Source organism: Podarcis pityusensis (genome assembly GCF_964106645.2).
Source record: "Podarcis pityusensis genome assembly, chromosome: 2".
NCBI classification, from domain to species: domain Eukaryota; kingdom Metazoa; phylum Chordata; class Lepidosauria; order Squamata; family Lacertidae; genus Podarcis; species Podarcis pityusensis.
In genome coordinates this window covers 110,935,900-110,953,286 of record NC_138029.1, presented here as the reverse complement: position 1 = coordinate 110,953,286, position 17,387 = coordinate 110,935,900, and the positions used below count along the sequence as shown (strand labels likewise).

Below are 17,387 nucleotides of genomic sequence, written 5' to 3'. Positions count from 1 at the left end.
CCACTGAAAGTTGAGGGCCCCCCCCCCCAAAATCCACAAGTATGACCCGGGTGCAATAGCGTTCTCTCCACTTGTAGTTCTCAACAACTGGCTTTGAGAGGAATACTTGAGAGGGAGAACATAGGCATCATGGCTATTGGCCATCAATAGTTTTAGCCTTCATAAATTGGCTCAACGCTTCAATCTGCAGAACCTGAAATTCTGTGAGTAACTCACAATGTCTGTTCTGCATTTGGTCATGCCTTTTGTGCGGGAGCATCTGTACTTTGGAACTCCCTGCCTAGTGACATTCATTAGGAGGGTGCCATTTTTGTATTCTTTTAGACAGCAGCTGAAAAGCTATTTAGGGGGGCCCATCCAGACACAATATTTATGTGTTTTATTGTGCTATTTTTTTAAAAGCATGCTTTATTATAGCACGTCTTACAGCATTATTTTTGTTTTTAGATATTCTTAATGGTACCGAAATGTTTTACATAATTTTTAAAATTGCATTTGTACTGCAGTTGTGTTTGCTGCCCTGGGCTTCATTGGCAAGAAGGGCGAGATAGACATTTAATAAACAAACAAACGAAAACAGCCCTCTTTTAAAGCGGCAGTGAATTCCATAGCTTAACTATGGGTGTGGTCGTAATCCTGTTTACTGCGCACTCCCTGCATTCTCCTGGTGTGTACACCAAAATGGAAACGACTCTGACACTATTGAAGCTGTGCTGATGTGAACAGTGAGCGATTAAAACCTGTGAAACACAGTGGAGGGGGGGGACTTCACTGCCCCCTAAGGCAGCAATGTGAACACAGCTGTTGTGCTCTGCATGAACAAGTACTTTCTTTTGTCTATCTTGAATCTTCCAAAATTCAGCTTAATTGAATGACACTGAGTTCTGGTATTATGAGAGAAGTAGAAAAAACTTTTCTCTATCTACTTTTTCCACACCTTGCATACATTTAAACACCTCTGACATGTCTCCTCTTCCTCACCTCTTCTGTATAAATTTTCCTCATAAACAAGCAACCGCTACACACCTTCCAAAATCCTGCCAGAAGTTACATCTCCCCTGCTCCTCCCCTTCTTCCCAAAGCTGAGACGGACACAGTGCAGCTCCTTTCATATCGAACTTTTAAATTGCAGAGCTGTGAATAATGTAAGGAGCTTTCATTCCCCACAGGTGGGTGACTCTTCGATGACCAACCGTGATTTCCCATTGCCTCAGCCCAGAGGATATAGTTGCAGCCCCAGAGTTCCCAATTGGAAGTGTTGTCATACTCACGGTGGACAGGCAAATTTTAATTACTGGTGCTTTCCCTCCTCTGTGCAAGAAGGCATAAAGCAAGTGGCAGTATTGGAAAAAATTTCACAAACCTAGTGTTGCCACACGTCCACAATTTCCTGGAGATATACGGAATACTGTTGTCGGCAACAGTGTCTGGGCGGAAATCACCATAGGATCTGGGAACATGGCAGCTCATATTGGCCGTATTGTTTATAGCTCAATTTTTTGCCTAACATACACAAATTTGCATTTCCCCCATGTATTTTTGAATGCTTCTTTGTTTTTATTTATGTTTGTATTTTATTTGTTTTTATTTTATCCATCTAACCTAGTTTGCCTGATCTAAGCCCACAGTTTCACTAAGGAAGAAACAAAATGGCTGCCCAAAGCATCCTCCAGGCACTCGGTGCAGTTTGCAGCCTCTAATATTACTAATTAGGTGGTGAGCCCTTAGGCAGAGCTGTGTTGTTTTAATCTGTATCAGGTACCTAGCTTGCTCTTAGGCCACTTAACAGACACAACTAGTTGTTGTGGTTGTGGCAGCAGCAGCAGCAGCAGCAAAGGGAAAATAGCGCTGAGCTAATCTTTCCATGTCAGCTTCTCTCACTTTCTCATTTTTCCAGTTTTCACTTCACCATATTTCCACATTTGTTTGCTTTTGTTTGCTAGTTTGCTAGTCAACACAAAAACCTACCAGCATTTTAGAATGTAACAGCCGCGCTGGATCAAGCCAAAGGCCCACCTAATCCAGCATTATGCCCTCGCCGTGCCCAAAATATTTTGTATGTTATTTTCACCAATAACTAAGAAATAGTGCCTGTGTTTGCTCCCCACCCTCCTTCCTCCCAAACCCCATTCCTTTTGTGTCATGTGTTTTCGACTTGTAGGCCTGAGTGCAGGGACTTACAACAGTCGCTTGTAAGACGCTTTGGGAGAACTGCATCACATCCCACAGAAAAGTGCCCATTTCAAAGGATAGCCTGGATTTCAATTTGTGTACTGTATTGTTTTGAGAAATGCAAATTAAAGTAGGTTCATACACTGGCATGCTGGGGGGGGGGGGTGCGCGCAGAAATCTCCCTCATCCCGGGTAAACCTAAGCTTCATTGGATGCTAATATTTCTGCTCACAATGCATAATTTCATACACCTCTATCATGTTCTGCCTTGTTTACTTTTTCCCTGAACTAAAAAGCCAGCAACCTTTTGTCGTATGGGGATTGCTCCAGTTCCTTGATCATTTTTGGCGCCCTCCCCCTTTCGGCGAGGCACTTTTCCAGCTCTACCATATCCCTTCTGAGGTACAGAACTGCACACGGTGTTCCACAACTACCACAACCACACCATTGATTTGTATGCAAAAGGTATTTGGCTATGGCAGTTTTGTTTTCCATCCCTTCCCTCTTGTGGAATTTGCTTCATTTGCATCTGCTCATCGTGGAAGAAAGTGTTGCGTGGTCCTTTATAACACGGATTGAGTTGTGTCTTCCCTTCTTGCTCTTTGCCATGCGGGCTCACAAACCTGGTCCTTACTAGGGAAGGGCCGTAGCTAAGTATTGGCCATATGTTTTGCATGCACAAGGACTCAGGTGGACAATCCTTGGCATTTCTGCTTCAAGGAGGCATCCCGAATCCACAAAAAACTGGTCCCAGCCACAATCATGGGCTATACAGGACTGCAGGTAAGACCAATTGCAAAAGGTAGAGGGTGGACCCACTGGCTAACTATGTGCCAAAGATGTTGAACTGGTAGGCCTTGGTCTGCTCCACAGCACTTTGGATCACTCCACAATGGATCGCTTCACTGCATACTTTGGATCCCTTAATGTAGATTAGTTACACCTTCACCGTGACGTATGCAGTGGAAATTGAGGTTTGTGGATTAATTGCAACAGGTTAAGCACAACAAACACACGTGCGCACACACGTGACTTTTTGCTGTTAGGAAAGTGATGAGGAAATGCACTAAAAAGTACAGTATGGGGTAATGATCAGTTGAGGAGAAGACATATAAGCTCCATGCAAACAGATAGAGGTGAAAAGCTCATTATCATTAATTGTGGAGATTGCCAAAGAGGATTCGGAGGCCGGGCTGATAATAGAACTTCCCAGAACATCTAACGAGAGGAATGAGGAAAGTACAGGAGAGTCAGTATATGTCCCGGCATGCTAACAAATTATTTCTAACAAGTAGGCCCTTGGCTGTGTACATATTATATCTTTAAAGCACATTCAGAGTATGTCCCTCCCCCCCAAAGAATTATGGCACTGTAGTTTAGCCCTCACAGAGTTACAATTTCCAGCAACCCTTAACAAACTACAGTGCCCAGAATTCTTTGAGGGAAAGAATGTGCTTAAATGTATGGTGTATGCGCACAGCCCTGGTATCATAAATTAGCAGACGGGGAACATGAGGAAATATTGGAAGTAACTTTTCACCCTGAGAGTGTCCACAATAGGTGAGGAACTTCAAAGGTCCCCTTCTTAGAAACCGGGTATTGAGAAAGACATTATAGAGATCCAAACTGCTGTATAAATTACTGTGGAATCCTATCGGTCACTCATTTGAATTAACCAGGATGCAGACCTTTGGACAAACACTATGGTAAAAAGATTAGGACACAGCTCATAGGCAGGTGCAGATTCTGCACGGATAATTTTAAACGCCATTTATATTTGCAACAAAACAAGGAATCCATTAGCATATTATAGCCCTTGATGCCGCCAAAGCTTTTTGATTATTGTGGAACGAGACTCGCTGCAAGATTTATGTCAAAGCTGCCTGCTGGAGTTACGCAAACGTGTTATGACTCCAGAATCCAACAGTGATCAGCGAGCTCTGATCAGAGGTTCTGAATGTCTAATATCAGTTAACTACTACCTTAGTTGGAAAGAGAAGGCTGAATGAGAGCAGCGGGAATTTGCAAATAACTTTGAGGTCAGGGAAGGCCGGAGTCAGGATGGAATTTGAAAGGAAAGGGGGTGGCCATAGTTCAGTGATGGGATTGTGCTTTGCATGCATAAGGTTCTAGGTTTTAATTCCTCTCAACTGTGATTAAAGGCTGGTAAGGGCCTCTACATGACAGCCTGAAGAACCATTGCTTGTCAGGATACTGGGCCCTTTGACAAGCAGACTGTGGAATTCCCTCGCCTGGGAAGGAATTGTCGCCATTCTTTATTGGCGTTCTGACATGCCATGGGGAGACGGGGGGGGGGGGCATTTTTTGTTTCACTGTGCTATGTGCCTGCCTTTAGTTCTTATCTCCGATTTGATTTATTATGACTCAGATTTGCAGACTTTTCATTTTGGGAGATTGAACCAAAGGCTTCTTAGAAACAGGGGATTTCAAAAACATATGTGGGAATCCAGCAAGCATAATGGTTTCACCTACGCAAGTGCAAACAAACGTTTCTCTGTTCCTTTTCTTTCCCAGTTTGTGAGTACAGGGAATGTCCTCTCTTGCTTGTCTTTTTGCATAATCAAGCTCTTTCGACATTGCATAAGTGTACAATAGCATAACTGGCGTGACTAAAGGTGGATCCCAGGAGGCTGTCACACCCAAACTCAATCCCTGTATCCTGGAAAAAAAACAAAACCCTCTTACCCTCTTGGCATCTTCCTAATTAGACATATAGACAGAAGGCACCACCATGAAGATTGTTCAAGTGGATGCATATAATAATGGCCAACTTCTGGAAAAGCCACACTGGATTTTGCATTGTATATTTGCCGCCACTATGAGTGTAGCAACAAAAAAATTGATATTTTTTTATCACAGTGTTTTCACATGTTTGCAACAGTCTTTTCACATGTTTAAAACCCAGTCCTAAACACTTTTGTGAGAGTATCATTGTACCATTGCTAGTGGCAATCTCGTAAAGGGCCTTCTCTGTGGTGGCACTTCTCCCTCTGAAGCCCTCGAAAGGTCTTAGGAAATATCCCTTCAAAAATGCATCATTGTTTGCTCTTCCTCCTCATTTGCCTTAAGCACTGCATCAGCCCCTCCCGTGTTGAACATGCCTCTTCAGATATCGCCACATTTCACTGGGTGCCAGGATTGGACACCTATCCTTCCATCTTGTTCTGAACAAAGAAGAGGTACAGGGAGCTTTTCCCTCTGAGCAAGGATGGTGGTAGCTGATGTACGTGCCTTTATTCCCATTGATGAGGCAGCTGAGGTGGGGAGCTGCCCATACCAATTTGTGATTCTGTCGCACATAGTTGTTCTCTTTTAGATATGGCAGCCATTACACCATGCCACACATTTTTGTGTAAAGCTATGCCCCTAAGGCAGCCATCTTGTTTTTATAGCATGCTCCCATGGCCACCATTTTTGTTACTGACATTCAAAACACTTTCTCAGAATCCCAAATATGTCTACTGCCAGAAGGTTGGTGACCCCAACTTCTGCTGCCTCTACTGAGATTTTACTGCGAGCTAAATACATTTCATTACACAGGCCCTTTTAGAGTATTAGTACTGGACTAGGTCCTGCCATTACATTACTGGTTAGATGTTATGTTTATTGTTAGTATTTTTATTTCCCCAGGTTTTATTTGGAGAGATTTGGAGGGCCCTGCAGGGCCCACAGGGAGAGAATGTTCTGTTGCACATCCTCTTGAAATGCATGGATGCAACCCCTGAAAACTGCTTTGGTGATCATTTCCTCTCCTCATAAATCCTGGGAACTGGAAAGTTGGGGGAAAACAATCTCAGCCAGAAAATCCTTACCACCCTCTCTCCAAATCACCAACCACTTTGCCTGAAACTTTGGCTTATTAAACCTCAGTAAAACACACACACACAACCTGACATGTATATTTATTATAGGCCCATCCAATTCATGACATGCAGAAGTGACATGATGTTTTTTAATAATAGCAAAAAAAAAAGTTGTTCGTAGAAGTATTGTGCTGTGGCTAGAATGCACCAGTATTTTATTTAAATTAGAGCACAAAGCCATATTTCCAGGACACAAAAATGCCAAAAAACACGATTTTTCAATTTCCAGTTGTTTAACCATGATTTGCCCCCTCTTCAGGTTTACATCACAGCAGAGTGTGTGGTGACTCATAGGCTAAAAAGCAGTCAAAAGATGCTAAAGTAACTGACTCTGCTGGTTAAACTGGTTATGGGAAAAGTGGAGAAAAGCCAAGCAATGGGATTATAACCCACCCCCGCAGCCAGAGATCACGTTGTATGTTGATAGTCACCTATGCCTTTGGGGGATAGTAAAGTAATATATTTTTTAGGAACACCCAAGATTCATAATGTGGCATGTAGGCTTTCGAGTTATATCTGGATGAATTAAAGAAGGCCTGGAGCCGACTGCCGCTTCGCAGGTAAGATTCACCTTCCGTTGTGTGGGGCAGGATGGTCCCTCCCCTTACCTGGCCAATGCCCTGGCAACACCTCCGCAGGGGGGATTGGGCAATTGGCTGAGGTAGGCGGAGACCTCCAGGTATCCAGCCTGGGGAGGATGAAGCCAGCCCGAACTACCAGGAGTCGCACTGGGATCCGAAGGGCTGCGCACGACCATTTGATGTGGGGAACGGTCATTGTTTTTAAATGAGACTAAATGGCTATGGAAAAAGACACTGTGCTAAAAAGCTTTCTTCCCACACTGTGGGTCTTTGACAGAGGTCAGCAACCTTTTTCAGCCATGGGCTGAAAGACCACCGTCCCTCAGACCATGTGGTGGGCTGGACTATATTTGGGGGGGGGGGGAATGAACAAATTCCTGTGCCCCACAAATAAACCAGAGATGCATTTTAAATAAAAGCACACATTCTACCCATGTAAAAACACCAGGCAGGCCCCACAAATAACCCAGAGATGCATGTTAAATAAAAGGACACATTCTACTCATGCAAAAACACGCTGATTCCCAGACTGTCCGCGGGCCGGATTGAGAAGGCGATTTGGCTAGATCCGGCCCCCGGGCCCTAGGTTGCCTACCCCTGGTCTATGATTTCATCCTGGTATAGAAGGCTCCTATTTTTATCTAGATAGATGGATGGTTGATTTTTTAAAAAAATCACAGCTTCCATTCCTCAGTCACATGGGTTTTTTGAAGCAAAACGCCCTCCTGAACTTTGTGAAACTTGAACCAGCAAGCAGCATGGTATACCTGTGAGCAGTTGGGAGGCCTCACCATCCTGAACATTTCTAGGCTCAGTGGTTTAGACCACAGCGCCACCCGCATCCCGTCCCAATTATAGGAGCCTCATTAAAAGAAATTAAATTGAAAGGATTATAGATGTCAATAGCAGCCATAGCCATAGGAGCCTTTTACTCAGGGGATAATAATCGAGATCCTAATCAGAAGCTGGGAACAACATTCAAGAATTTCAACTCTGACCCATCCTATTCTTACCCACTTTGCTACATTTCCTTTACACAGATGGCAGCTCTTTTAAGGGAAGCCAGAGATTAATAGGTAGCCTCTGCCGTGTAAGAGTGCAGTGCCCACAAACTGGACCTGTCTTTCACACTACGCAATGGACAGGACTGATCAGGATTGATCACTTAATCCTCTGTATTTACTTATGCATCTAACTAGATTTCTCTTCTAACATGCTGGCTGGCACAACTACACACACAAAATGTTGCTCCAAATGTTGGCAGAGCCAACCAGATTCCAGAGAAATTCTAAACTGGGCTTTGGGGCATTGATGCAAATGCAGAGAATCAGTAAACAAACATATTGCCATGTGCCACCCCGATCTCCAAGCAATGTGAGATACCAGAGGTTCCAGGCTAGGGTTTGGTTTCCTTGGAATGAGGGATGGCAGACATGTCTTTGTGATGTATGGTTTACTTACACATATATGCAACCTGAGCCTACCATACTCACAGCATTAACACACCAGAAACGTCTTGCTTCTCCCAATGTCAGTGCCTTGGAATCACACAGAAATACTAACAACCGTACTTAGGGCCATTAACTTACCAAGAATCTTGCCTGGCTAGTTCAACATTGGCAGGAGCGAACTTTGGTAATCTTTGGTAATATGGCAAGGCCAAAATTGCTTCCCCTTCCCCCTGATCTTGCTCAGTTATGGGTCTTCTCAATTTTGCACCCCCTCCGCTTAGTGCCCTGTGTGGGGCAACCCTCCACACCGCCTTAAATCCGGCGCTGACAGTGGGATCCACCATTAGATTTTAACCCTTTCTGGACTCAAGAGCCCAGGAGTTAGAAGAGACATAGGCATCAACGTCCAGCCCGTGTGGAAAGGTAGAAGAAATGATTGACATTTTCCAACGTTACACTATTGAATTGTTTTTGTGACGCTGAAGAGGGGTAGTTTTATGCTTGTTGGTGCAGCACTTTGGTTTTTTGGATGTTGAGCTATAGGCCAAGCTTTTCGTAAGCTTCTGCGAAGCTATTTAGGATGGTTTGGAGGTCAACCTCTGAGTATGCACACACTACGTTGTCATCAGCATACTGAAGCTCTATGACGGAAGTTATGGTAACCTTACTCTTTGCTTTCAGCCTGCTCAGATTAAAAAGCTTTCCTTCTGTTCAATATATGATTTTTACTCCAGTGGGGAGTTTCCCTTCAACAAAGTGTAGGATCACGAAATAAGCATATTGAATAGAGTCGGGCGATAACGAAACCCTGTTTAACAACTGATCCTTCTGTAAATGGATCCACTCTGCTCACCCCGAAAAGGGGAGGGGCTGGAAAAGGTGCCCTAAACATAGTCTGCTCAGGAATCATACAGACCCACACTGTCAACCTCCCCACCCCCCAAATCACAACACTGTATTTCATTTCCTCTGTGCGTTTGCGTGTGCCCATCACGTCTGAAGGCACCTTAGGAGGGGGCGTTGCAACATCGAGGGAGCGTTATAACGGGAGCAGTGTTTGATCACAAACGTGTTCTATATGGAGCGTTCTGACATCCAAGCGTTCTGTGCAACTCGGAGACAGCGTTGCTCTCCGCAGAGGCGCGCACACGCCACGTCTCTCTCTGCACGACTCTCATCTCCATCCTTCCTCCATCCCGCCACCATGAATTTGAAGCACCTGCCTGGAAATTCCTATCTTCAGCAAAGGTCTAGATTTGCTGCTTGTCTTACAGGTTGCAAATTCCCCCCACCCCAAAAGGCATCCTTTGAATCCCACCACCAGGAACGAGTCAAGCGCAAGTCCCTTTTGAGTGGCATTTGGGAAACTTCAGCGTGTTGCAACCTGCTGCAACGGGGCGAGAGGCGGGGCTGCGGACTATTTCCCAGTGGAAATCCCCACGTTGCCCTTTTAACATGCTCCGAGGTGGTCAGCGACCGTCCAAGCCCCTCAGCTTTCTGTGACCGACTAACTGGAGCAGCGCGGCCTTAAGAGGCGCCGTTTGGCCCTGGGCTCCCGGCGTGCCTCCGTCTGCGCCTGCGCTGCCCAGTCCGTGTTTTTGTGAATTCCTGCCCTCCTCACTTGGCGGTTTCCTCCCAGCACCGCGGCCGTTAAAAATAACAAACCGCCCGTCCGCACATTACGCATCCTCGCCAGCCAATCCGGAGAGAGAGCGGCTTTTAAGGCCGCCGTCTCCTAGGCGGCGCTTGAGTCGTTCTCAGCCTATTCTGAGTCTCTTGTCTCTTTCGCACCCCCGCGCGCGCGCAATTTAACTTTGAGCCATAGGGGTGGAAAAGGCATTTATTTTTAACCGCATCAGCTCAGTATTAAAGCTTTATTATTTTCTTCCCCGCCCCTTGTAGGTTGTATGCTTGAGTCAGAATAATTGAAACAAGGGCTGAACTTGCACGTTTATTCAAAATTACCATTTTAGTGGTTTTATTGCAGTGAAGAGTTGGCATGGATGTTTTTCTCTACGTCCTGAGTTGTTTTGGAAGTTCACAACTTCCCTTCAATTGTGTCATAACTGGCTCATAATTAGAACCAGGGTTGATACCTCCCCCGCCTGGGATTTAGGAATTAAGAATCAATGAAAGGACCTCTGAACATAGGCAGAGTGCGCGCCCCATATCCATGAGCACTTGCAGCTGGGATTTCCAGGTAGGCTTGAATTTGCATTAGAAATATAAGGCTGGATGCATTTGCACTCGACACATCCAGGGGAGCAACTGAACCACAGAATTGTAGAGTTGAAAAGGGACCATGAGGGTCATCTAGTCCAACCCCCTGCAATGCAGGGATTGTTTCAACATTGCAGCATTTAATTTAAAAGGAGAAGGCACTTCCAGACTCACTCTTCCGCAAATGGGGTTCAGCGCGTAACAGCAAATTCTGGTTGCTCAAATAAAGTTTGTTTGGAAGCCTTACGCATCAAACCCACTTCCCCTCCCAAACTGGACTTCTTGCAATAAGGGAAGTGATGGGGATACGCATTGGGAAAGGGGGGGTGAAAGCTGCCTGATGTTGGTGCCATGTAATCTTCCTGCAAACCGAATGAATGGTCAATAAATAGCTGGTGAACAAATGGTTTCATTGTGAGCAGACCTCTCACAGAAAGAAAACCTTACAGAATTCCCTTCTGATTCTGCCTGCCAGCTGCTCTCTCCAATAGGGGTTCCTGGTCTGTCTCCACATTTGGTAGCAACACTGGGTCCATTTACCTGTAAGTAAGGCCCCTTTAATGCAATGGGGCTTACTTTTGGTCAGATATGTATCGCATTGTACTGTTTGTCCAGTATAAGAAAATAATTTTGCCCTTTGCACCCAAGTGGCAGTTCAAAAAACTAAAATCCTGTCTCTGGTCCTTGCTTTATTGAGATCTCCTATACCTCTCCCCAGTCTCTTCACAGGTGGCCAAGCCAGGTTCAGTTTCAATTCCACTGAAATATACTCAGAGTCGCAAAGTGATTTCATGCTCTTTATTCAGCTCATAGTGGTGAGGAGGAATGAATGAATGTCCCCTCACAGTATCTGCTTTATATACATTATTTACACAATGGGCTGCACATGATTGGCTAATTCTGGAATTCTACTGTAAGCCAATCAGGTTGTGGATTCACTTCTATCTGGAGCAGGATTGGGTGGTTCCTGCCAACCAATCATACTGCTGCATTGTTCTAGGACCAATCAGACTGCTGCATTCTGAATCCTATTGGTCTAGGACCAATCAGACTGCTACAGTTTGGATCCTATTCAACTCAGTACATAACACCCCTCCCCTCTAAGTTCCAGTCCTGCCCGGGAGGTCGCATTCATAGTCCTCAAGGTATGCCGGCGGCCTACGTGTGCGTTGTGGCCTGGGGTGTTCCCTGGTCCGGGCTCCGGGTTCTGGCTCGTGTTCCAAGGATGCTGGCTGTGATGCGGCTGTTTGGTCTGGTGCAACCGGCTCGCTCAGTCGTGGTTCTGGTTCCGGTGTCCTTTCGGCCTCACGGGTCCTCTCTGTATTTACTGATTCTGCCTCTCCTGCTGGCCCCTCCTGCTCTATGGGCCTCACTGCCCCGCTGTTCCCTTGGGACTCCTCTGACCTGTCCTCCTCCTGGTTTTCTCCCGGGAATCGTCGCCGTATCTGGTCGCAGTGGCGGCGCCAGCATTGCCCCCCATCCGTTAGCACCTCGTACGACACGGGGCCAGTGACCCTGGTGATTGTGGCGGGTACCCATGCTGGGCCTGCCCCAAAATTCTTTGCGTACACTGGGTCCTGGGCCTCGAAGGTCCGGGGGTTCCTGCCTTCCCCCACCACTACCTCATCCTGAGCTCTATCGGGGTGAAGGCGGTCCAATCTGATTGCAAGGCGCCGACCCATTAGTAGTTCAGCGGGGCTCCGGCCAGTCGTTGAGCTGGGGGTGCTGTGCTGTGCTAGAAGGAATGTGGCAAGGCGGTACTCCCAGTCCCCTTGCGTCATGCGGCGAAGGGTGTCCTTGGTGGTCCGCACCATGCGTTCTGCTTGGCCATTGGTGGCAGGGTGGAACGGCGCCGAACGGATGTGGCGGATGGCGTTCTGCGCTGTGAAGGTTTGGAATTCTCCTGACGTAAATGCAGTCCCGTTGTCTGAGACGAGAGTGTCAGGGAGCCCGTGGGTTGCAAACAGCCTGCGTAGTACCCGGATGGCTGCGGACGTGGAAGTGGACGGTACCAGTGCGACTTCCAGCCATTTGGTGTAGGAGTCCACCACTATGAAGAATGTTTTCCCCTGAAAGGGGCCAGCGAAATCCACATGCAGGCGTGACCATGGTGCTCGGGCGGACTCCCAGGACTGGACTGGGGCCCTTGGGGGATCTGGGCGGGATTCTTGGCAGGCCTGGCAGTGTTTGACCCAGGCCTCTATCTCTCCATCGATCCCCGGCCACCACACATAACTCCTGGCAAGGGCCTTCATTCTTACTACCCCTGGATGTGTCTCGTGTAGGGCTGTGAGGACCCTTTTGCGGAGGGGCTGGGGAACAACGACTCTGCTTCCCCATAACAGGCACCCCTTGTGGGCCGACAGTTCATGTTTGCGGGTTGTGTAGCCGGCGAATTCTGGCCCGGGGCTGCTGCTGGGCCATCCCCTCCACACCCAGTCCAGGACCCGGGAGATGACCCTATCTTTCTTGGAATGGTGTGCAACTTCTTGTGCCTGAATGGGGCGGTCGGGAAGCAGCTCCAGGCTCATAACCTCTTGTGCAGGTGCTGGGTCAGGGCCTGTTTCCGGTAGTGGTAGCCTGCTGAGGGCGTCCGCATGGCCCATCGCCTTCCCAGGTCGGTGAATCAGTGCATACTGGTAGCTGGCAAGGAAAATTGACCACCTGAGGACGCGAGGAGACAGCACTTGGGGGGTCTGCTTTTCGGGGGCAAACAAGCCAAGCAACGGCTTGTGGTCAGTCACCACGGTGAAGGGCCGCCCATACAAGAAATCATGGAATTTTTTTACTCCCTTTACGATTGCCAGACCCTCCTTGTCGATTTGCGAGTAGTTCCGCTCGGTTGTGTTGAGTGTCTGGGAAAAGTACGCCACCGGTACCTCTCTTCCATCCGGGAGTTGGTGCCCCAGGACAGCTCCAATGCCATAGGGTGAGGCGTCGCATGCTAGCACCACCGGCAGCCTCTCGTCGAAGTGTGCCAAGACCGAGTTTGAGACAAGCAAGTCCTTGACTGCCTGGAATGCGGCCTCCTGGCGCTGGCCCCACACCCAAGGGGCCCGCTTGTCCAGGAGTCTGTGTAGGGGCTCCGCTACCGCCGCCTTGTGGGGAAGGAAGGAATGGTAAAAGTTCAATAGTCCCAAGAAGGCCTGAAGTTCAGTCTTGCTCTTGGGCGCTGGGGCATCACAAATGGCCCGTACCTTGTCCCCAGTCGGGTGGACCCCTTCTGCGTCCACCATAAATCCCAGAAAGTCCACCTGAGGCACTCCTAGTAGACATTTTTCCCGCTTCACCTTGAGACCCGCCGTCTGGAAACGGTGCAGAACGGTGCGGAGGCGGTCCTCAAACTCCTCTGGTGTGGGGCCGGCAATCAACACATCATCGAAGAAGGGGGTGACGCCAGGAATCCCTTTAAGGAGAGAGTCCATTATATTCTGGAATATGCCTGGTGCCACGCTGACACCGAATTGCAGCCGCTTTACCCTGAACGCTCCTCTGTGCGTCACAATCGTCTGTGCCTCTGCTGTGGCCTCATCTACTGGCAGCTGTTGATATGCTTGGGCCAAGTCCAGCTTGCCAAAAATTTTCGACCCAGCCAGGGTGGCAAGGACATGGCTGACCACTGGCACTGGGTATGCGTGGGCCGTGAGGGCCTTGTTTATGGTACATTTGTAGTCTGCGCAGATGCGGACCGAACCATTAGGCTTGACGGGTGTGACGATTGGGGTTTCCCAGGGAGCATTAGGCACCGGCTCCAGCACTCCTTGCTCTACGAGTCGGTCCAATTCCTCGTCTATACGGGGTTTCAAGGCGAACGGGACCCGGCGGGCCTTGAGCCTGACCGGTCGTACTGCGGGGTCAAGCTGTAGCGCAATGGGGGGGCCCGTATACTGTCCCAATTTCCCATCGAAAACCCCTGGAAATTCCTTGCATATGGCGTCCACGTCCACTTGTAAGCTAGTGTGGTTCACCCCGGTGACAGCTAGCCCCAGTGGTCCAAACCATGCCAATCCCAGTAAGCTAATGTAGGGGCCCTTGACCACAAGCAAGTCCAGTTGCCGCGTCCGCCCTCGGTATTGCACCCTGAAGGTCCCCACCCCCATTGTGGGGACCTTACGTTTCTGGAAGTCCCGGAGGGTGAATGGGGCCGGCCTGAGTTTGGGACCCCCAGTGGGACACAGTTTCCTTAAGGTCCTTGCCGAGATTATGGATAGAGTTGAACCCGTGTCAAGCTCCATGCGGCATGGGGCCCCCTCTATCTGTACCTCTACATGAATTTTCTCTACGTTGGGGTGGGGCAACTGGTATACCTGGAAGTCCGTGAGCTCCGTCGAGTTGCCTTGGTGCGTTGGGCCCCGGGACCTGGGGCTCTTGGATTGGTCATCTGATGCCTGGTGTCGGGTGGGCCGAGCCCGACACACCCGGGCGATGTGTCCCGATTTTCTGCACTGCCTGCACTCTGCGTTGCGGAAACGGCAGGTCCTCCTCTCGTGACTCTCCCCGCAGCTTGCGCAGTTCCCTCCTTCTCGTCGAGGCAGCTGTGGTCTGTGCGCTGCTTGAGTGCGCTGCTGTACTCGGTGCACCTCCTCCCTGTCGGATCCTGAGTCGTCGGTGAGGTCTTCATGGTGGACCCTCGGTTGGGATGGCAGGCTCGGCCGTGCCTCTTGGGTCGACCTCTCGGCAGCTTCTGTTGCCAGGGCCTCCTCCAGAGCGACCTGGAACGTTAGGTCCTTCTTAGCGTAGAGGCGCCGTTGCAGCTTCTCATCCTTCAGGCCACCGACGAGGCGGTCACGAAGCATGTTCTCCAGCTCTGAGAAGTTGCAGAACCGGGCGGCTTGGCGGAGAGAGGTCACAAACCCAGTTATGGTTTCCCCAGGGGCTTGCCGCTTTGCGTAGAAGGCATTTCGACGAGCCACCACTGAGGGCTGCGGCGAAAAGTGCCCCTTCAGCTGTTCCATTATTGTTTTGTATGGAACAGTAGCGACGTCTTCAGGCGCAAGGAGAGCCCGGGCGATTTCAAACGTCTCCTCTCCGCAGACGCTGAAGAATATCGCCCTCTTCTTGGCGTCTTCTTCGTCGGTGACCCCTTTGGCTTCTAGGAGGAAGGTGAAACGGGAGGCGTACGCTTCCCAGTCTCCAGATGCTGGGTTGAATGGCGAGAAGCTGCTGTTGGCTGCCATTCTGAGTTCCTTGTGCCCCGGAGCTGAAGCCTGGATACACGGTGCGAGGCAGCGGTGCGGCAGTTGGCGGTGCTGTGTGTGGCAGTCAGCTCAGCGGGATCCCACCTTCGTCGCCAGTGAAATATACTCAGAGTCGCAAAGTGATTTCATGCTCTTTATTCAGCTCATAGTGGTGAGGAGGAATGAATGAATGTCCCCTCACAGTATCTGCTTTATATACATTATTTACACAATGGGCTGCACATGATTGGCTAATTCTGGAATTCTACTGTAAGCCAATCAGGTTGTGGATTCACTTCTATCTGGAGCAGGATTGGGTGGTTCCTGCCAACCAATCATACTGCTGCATTGTTCTAGGACCAATCAGACTGCTGCATTCTGAATCCTATTGGTCTAGGACCAATCAGACTGCTACAGTTTGGATCCTATTCAACTCAGTACATAACATCCACATTCTCTGGAAATCCACATACAAAAAACTACCAGATATTCCTTATTTTGAAGGAATGCAGTTTGTTCCAAAAGATCTCAGAGAATTATGTACGCCCCTTATTTCAGAATGTTGCTGCTACCTTTGCACACTGCAACACAGAATTTGCAGTTCCAAATGGCACTTCTCTGGAGTGTTAGAAGCCAAAAATTCAACCTCATATTATTTGACTTGTATGTATAATAATAATAATAATAATAATAATTTATTATTTATACCCAGCCCATCTGGCTGGGTTACCCCAGCCACTCTGGGCGGCTCCCAACAGAATATTAAAAATATGATAAAACTTGGAACAACAATAGCCTCATTTACTATTCCTTTCATCAGAGCCTGACGAAACAATGGGAAGGGAGGCATTCTAATAGGCATTTAAAAGGGAGGTGTGAGGATGCTTGTATGTGCAATCTTTAGCACATTTACCACACTTGTTCAATTCAAATCAATGAGACATGCCTCTGTGAAAACATGTTCAGGATTGTCCTGTAAAAAGATTAAGCCCTACCCACAATCGTTGGCCAGAACAGAAAAGCTTATTAAATACACACACTGAAAAATATTTTTTGGGCTTCGGAGTTTAATAATTTGATAACATGAATTGATTACATACCCTTTATAAATTAAAAAGATTGGCACAATTGGTGTAGCATGGTTTAAATTCTGATAAAAAGCAAACTAGTCTTGAACTTTTGGTTGCAGATCATCAGCTAAATATTGCAGCACCGTATTCCTATTGTTTCTATAAAGGGACATAATGGCTTGCTAATGTTGCAAAAATAAAGCAGGCTTCTTCACAACTTTTTTTGGCATTTGCAAATACAATTGCTTAATCATTTAAAGATAGTGATTGATCTACTAATATTTCTTTAATCCAGTGATAGTCATAATAGTTTTGCCAAGCACACCTGAGAATTGAGTTCTTTTTCAATTATGGCTTCCTACCTTCACTTCTGTCTTAGCTGTTTTTAAACCATGAACACTTTCTCTCTGTCTAGTGTGATGCCACAGTCCCCAGTGCTTCCACCAAGCTGTCCCGTGAGCCTAGGCTACATTACAGACCTTGAATCTCTGGAGGGGCAGTTACTCAGGCATGCTATTGAGGGCAAGGTCAAGAAAGCCAAGATACTGCTGAAGAGAGGTAAAGCCAATCTGTTTCAAACTCCATGTAGGTACGGTAATTTCCCTCTGGTAAACAGTCCTGACAGAATATGAGGACTGCTTGGGTTACAAAATGAGGGGAAGTCAGATACGCTTCTGTATGGGTATGCTACTTAGGGCATGGGACAAGACTTGGTTTTGCTATTTGAAATTGAAACAGTGCATTCTGGTACCATAGACTCGTAGAATAGTAGATGGACTATGAGGGTTGTCTAGTCCAATCCCCCGCAGTGCAGGTAGTCTTTATCTCTTCA

General features: G+C 47.8%; 1 protein-coding gene across 5 annotated transcripts in view; it reads left to right on the top strand.

Moving 5' to 3' along the window:
• The first annotated feature begins 9,177 nt into the window (after positions 1-9,177).
• LOC308469379 (inactive serine/threonine-protein kinase TEX14-like) overlaps positions 9,178-17,387 on the top strand; it is a 28,524-nt gene continuing 20,314 nt past the window's right edge. For 3 of the 5 annotated variants that reach the window (XM_080991734.1, XM_080991735.1, XM_080991736.1), the window contains exons 1-2: positions 9,178-9,336; positions 16,971-17,113. In XM_080991734.1, the coding sequence (XP_080847860.1) occupies positions 9,293-9,336; positions 16,971-17,113 (187 nt within the window). In that variant the 5' untranslated portion in view covers positions 9,178-9,292. Of the gene's footprint in view, positions 9,363-10,204; positions 10,289-16,970; positions 17,114-17,387 lie in introns of all 5 variants that reach the window. The other 2 variants (XM_080991737.1, XM_080991738.1) reach the window with 2 other exon arrangements.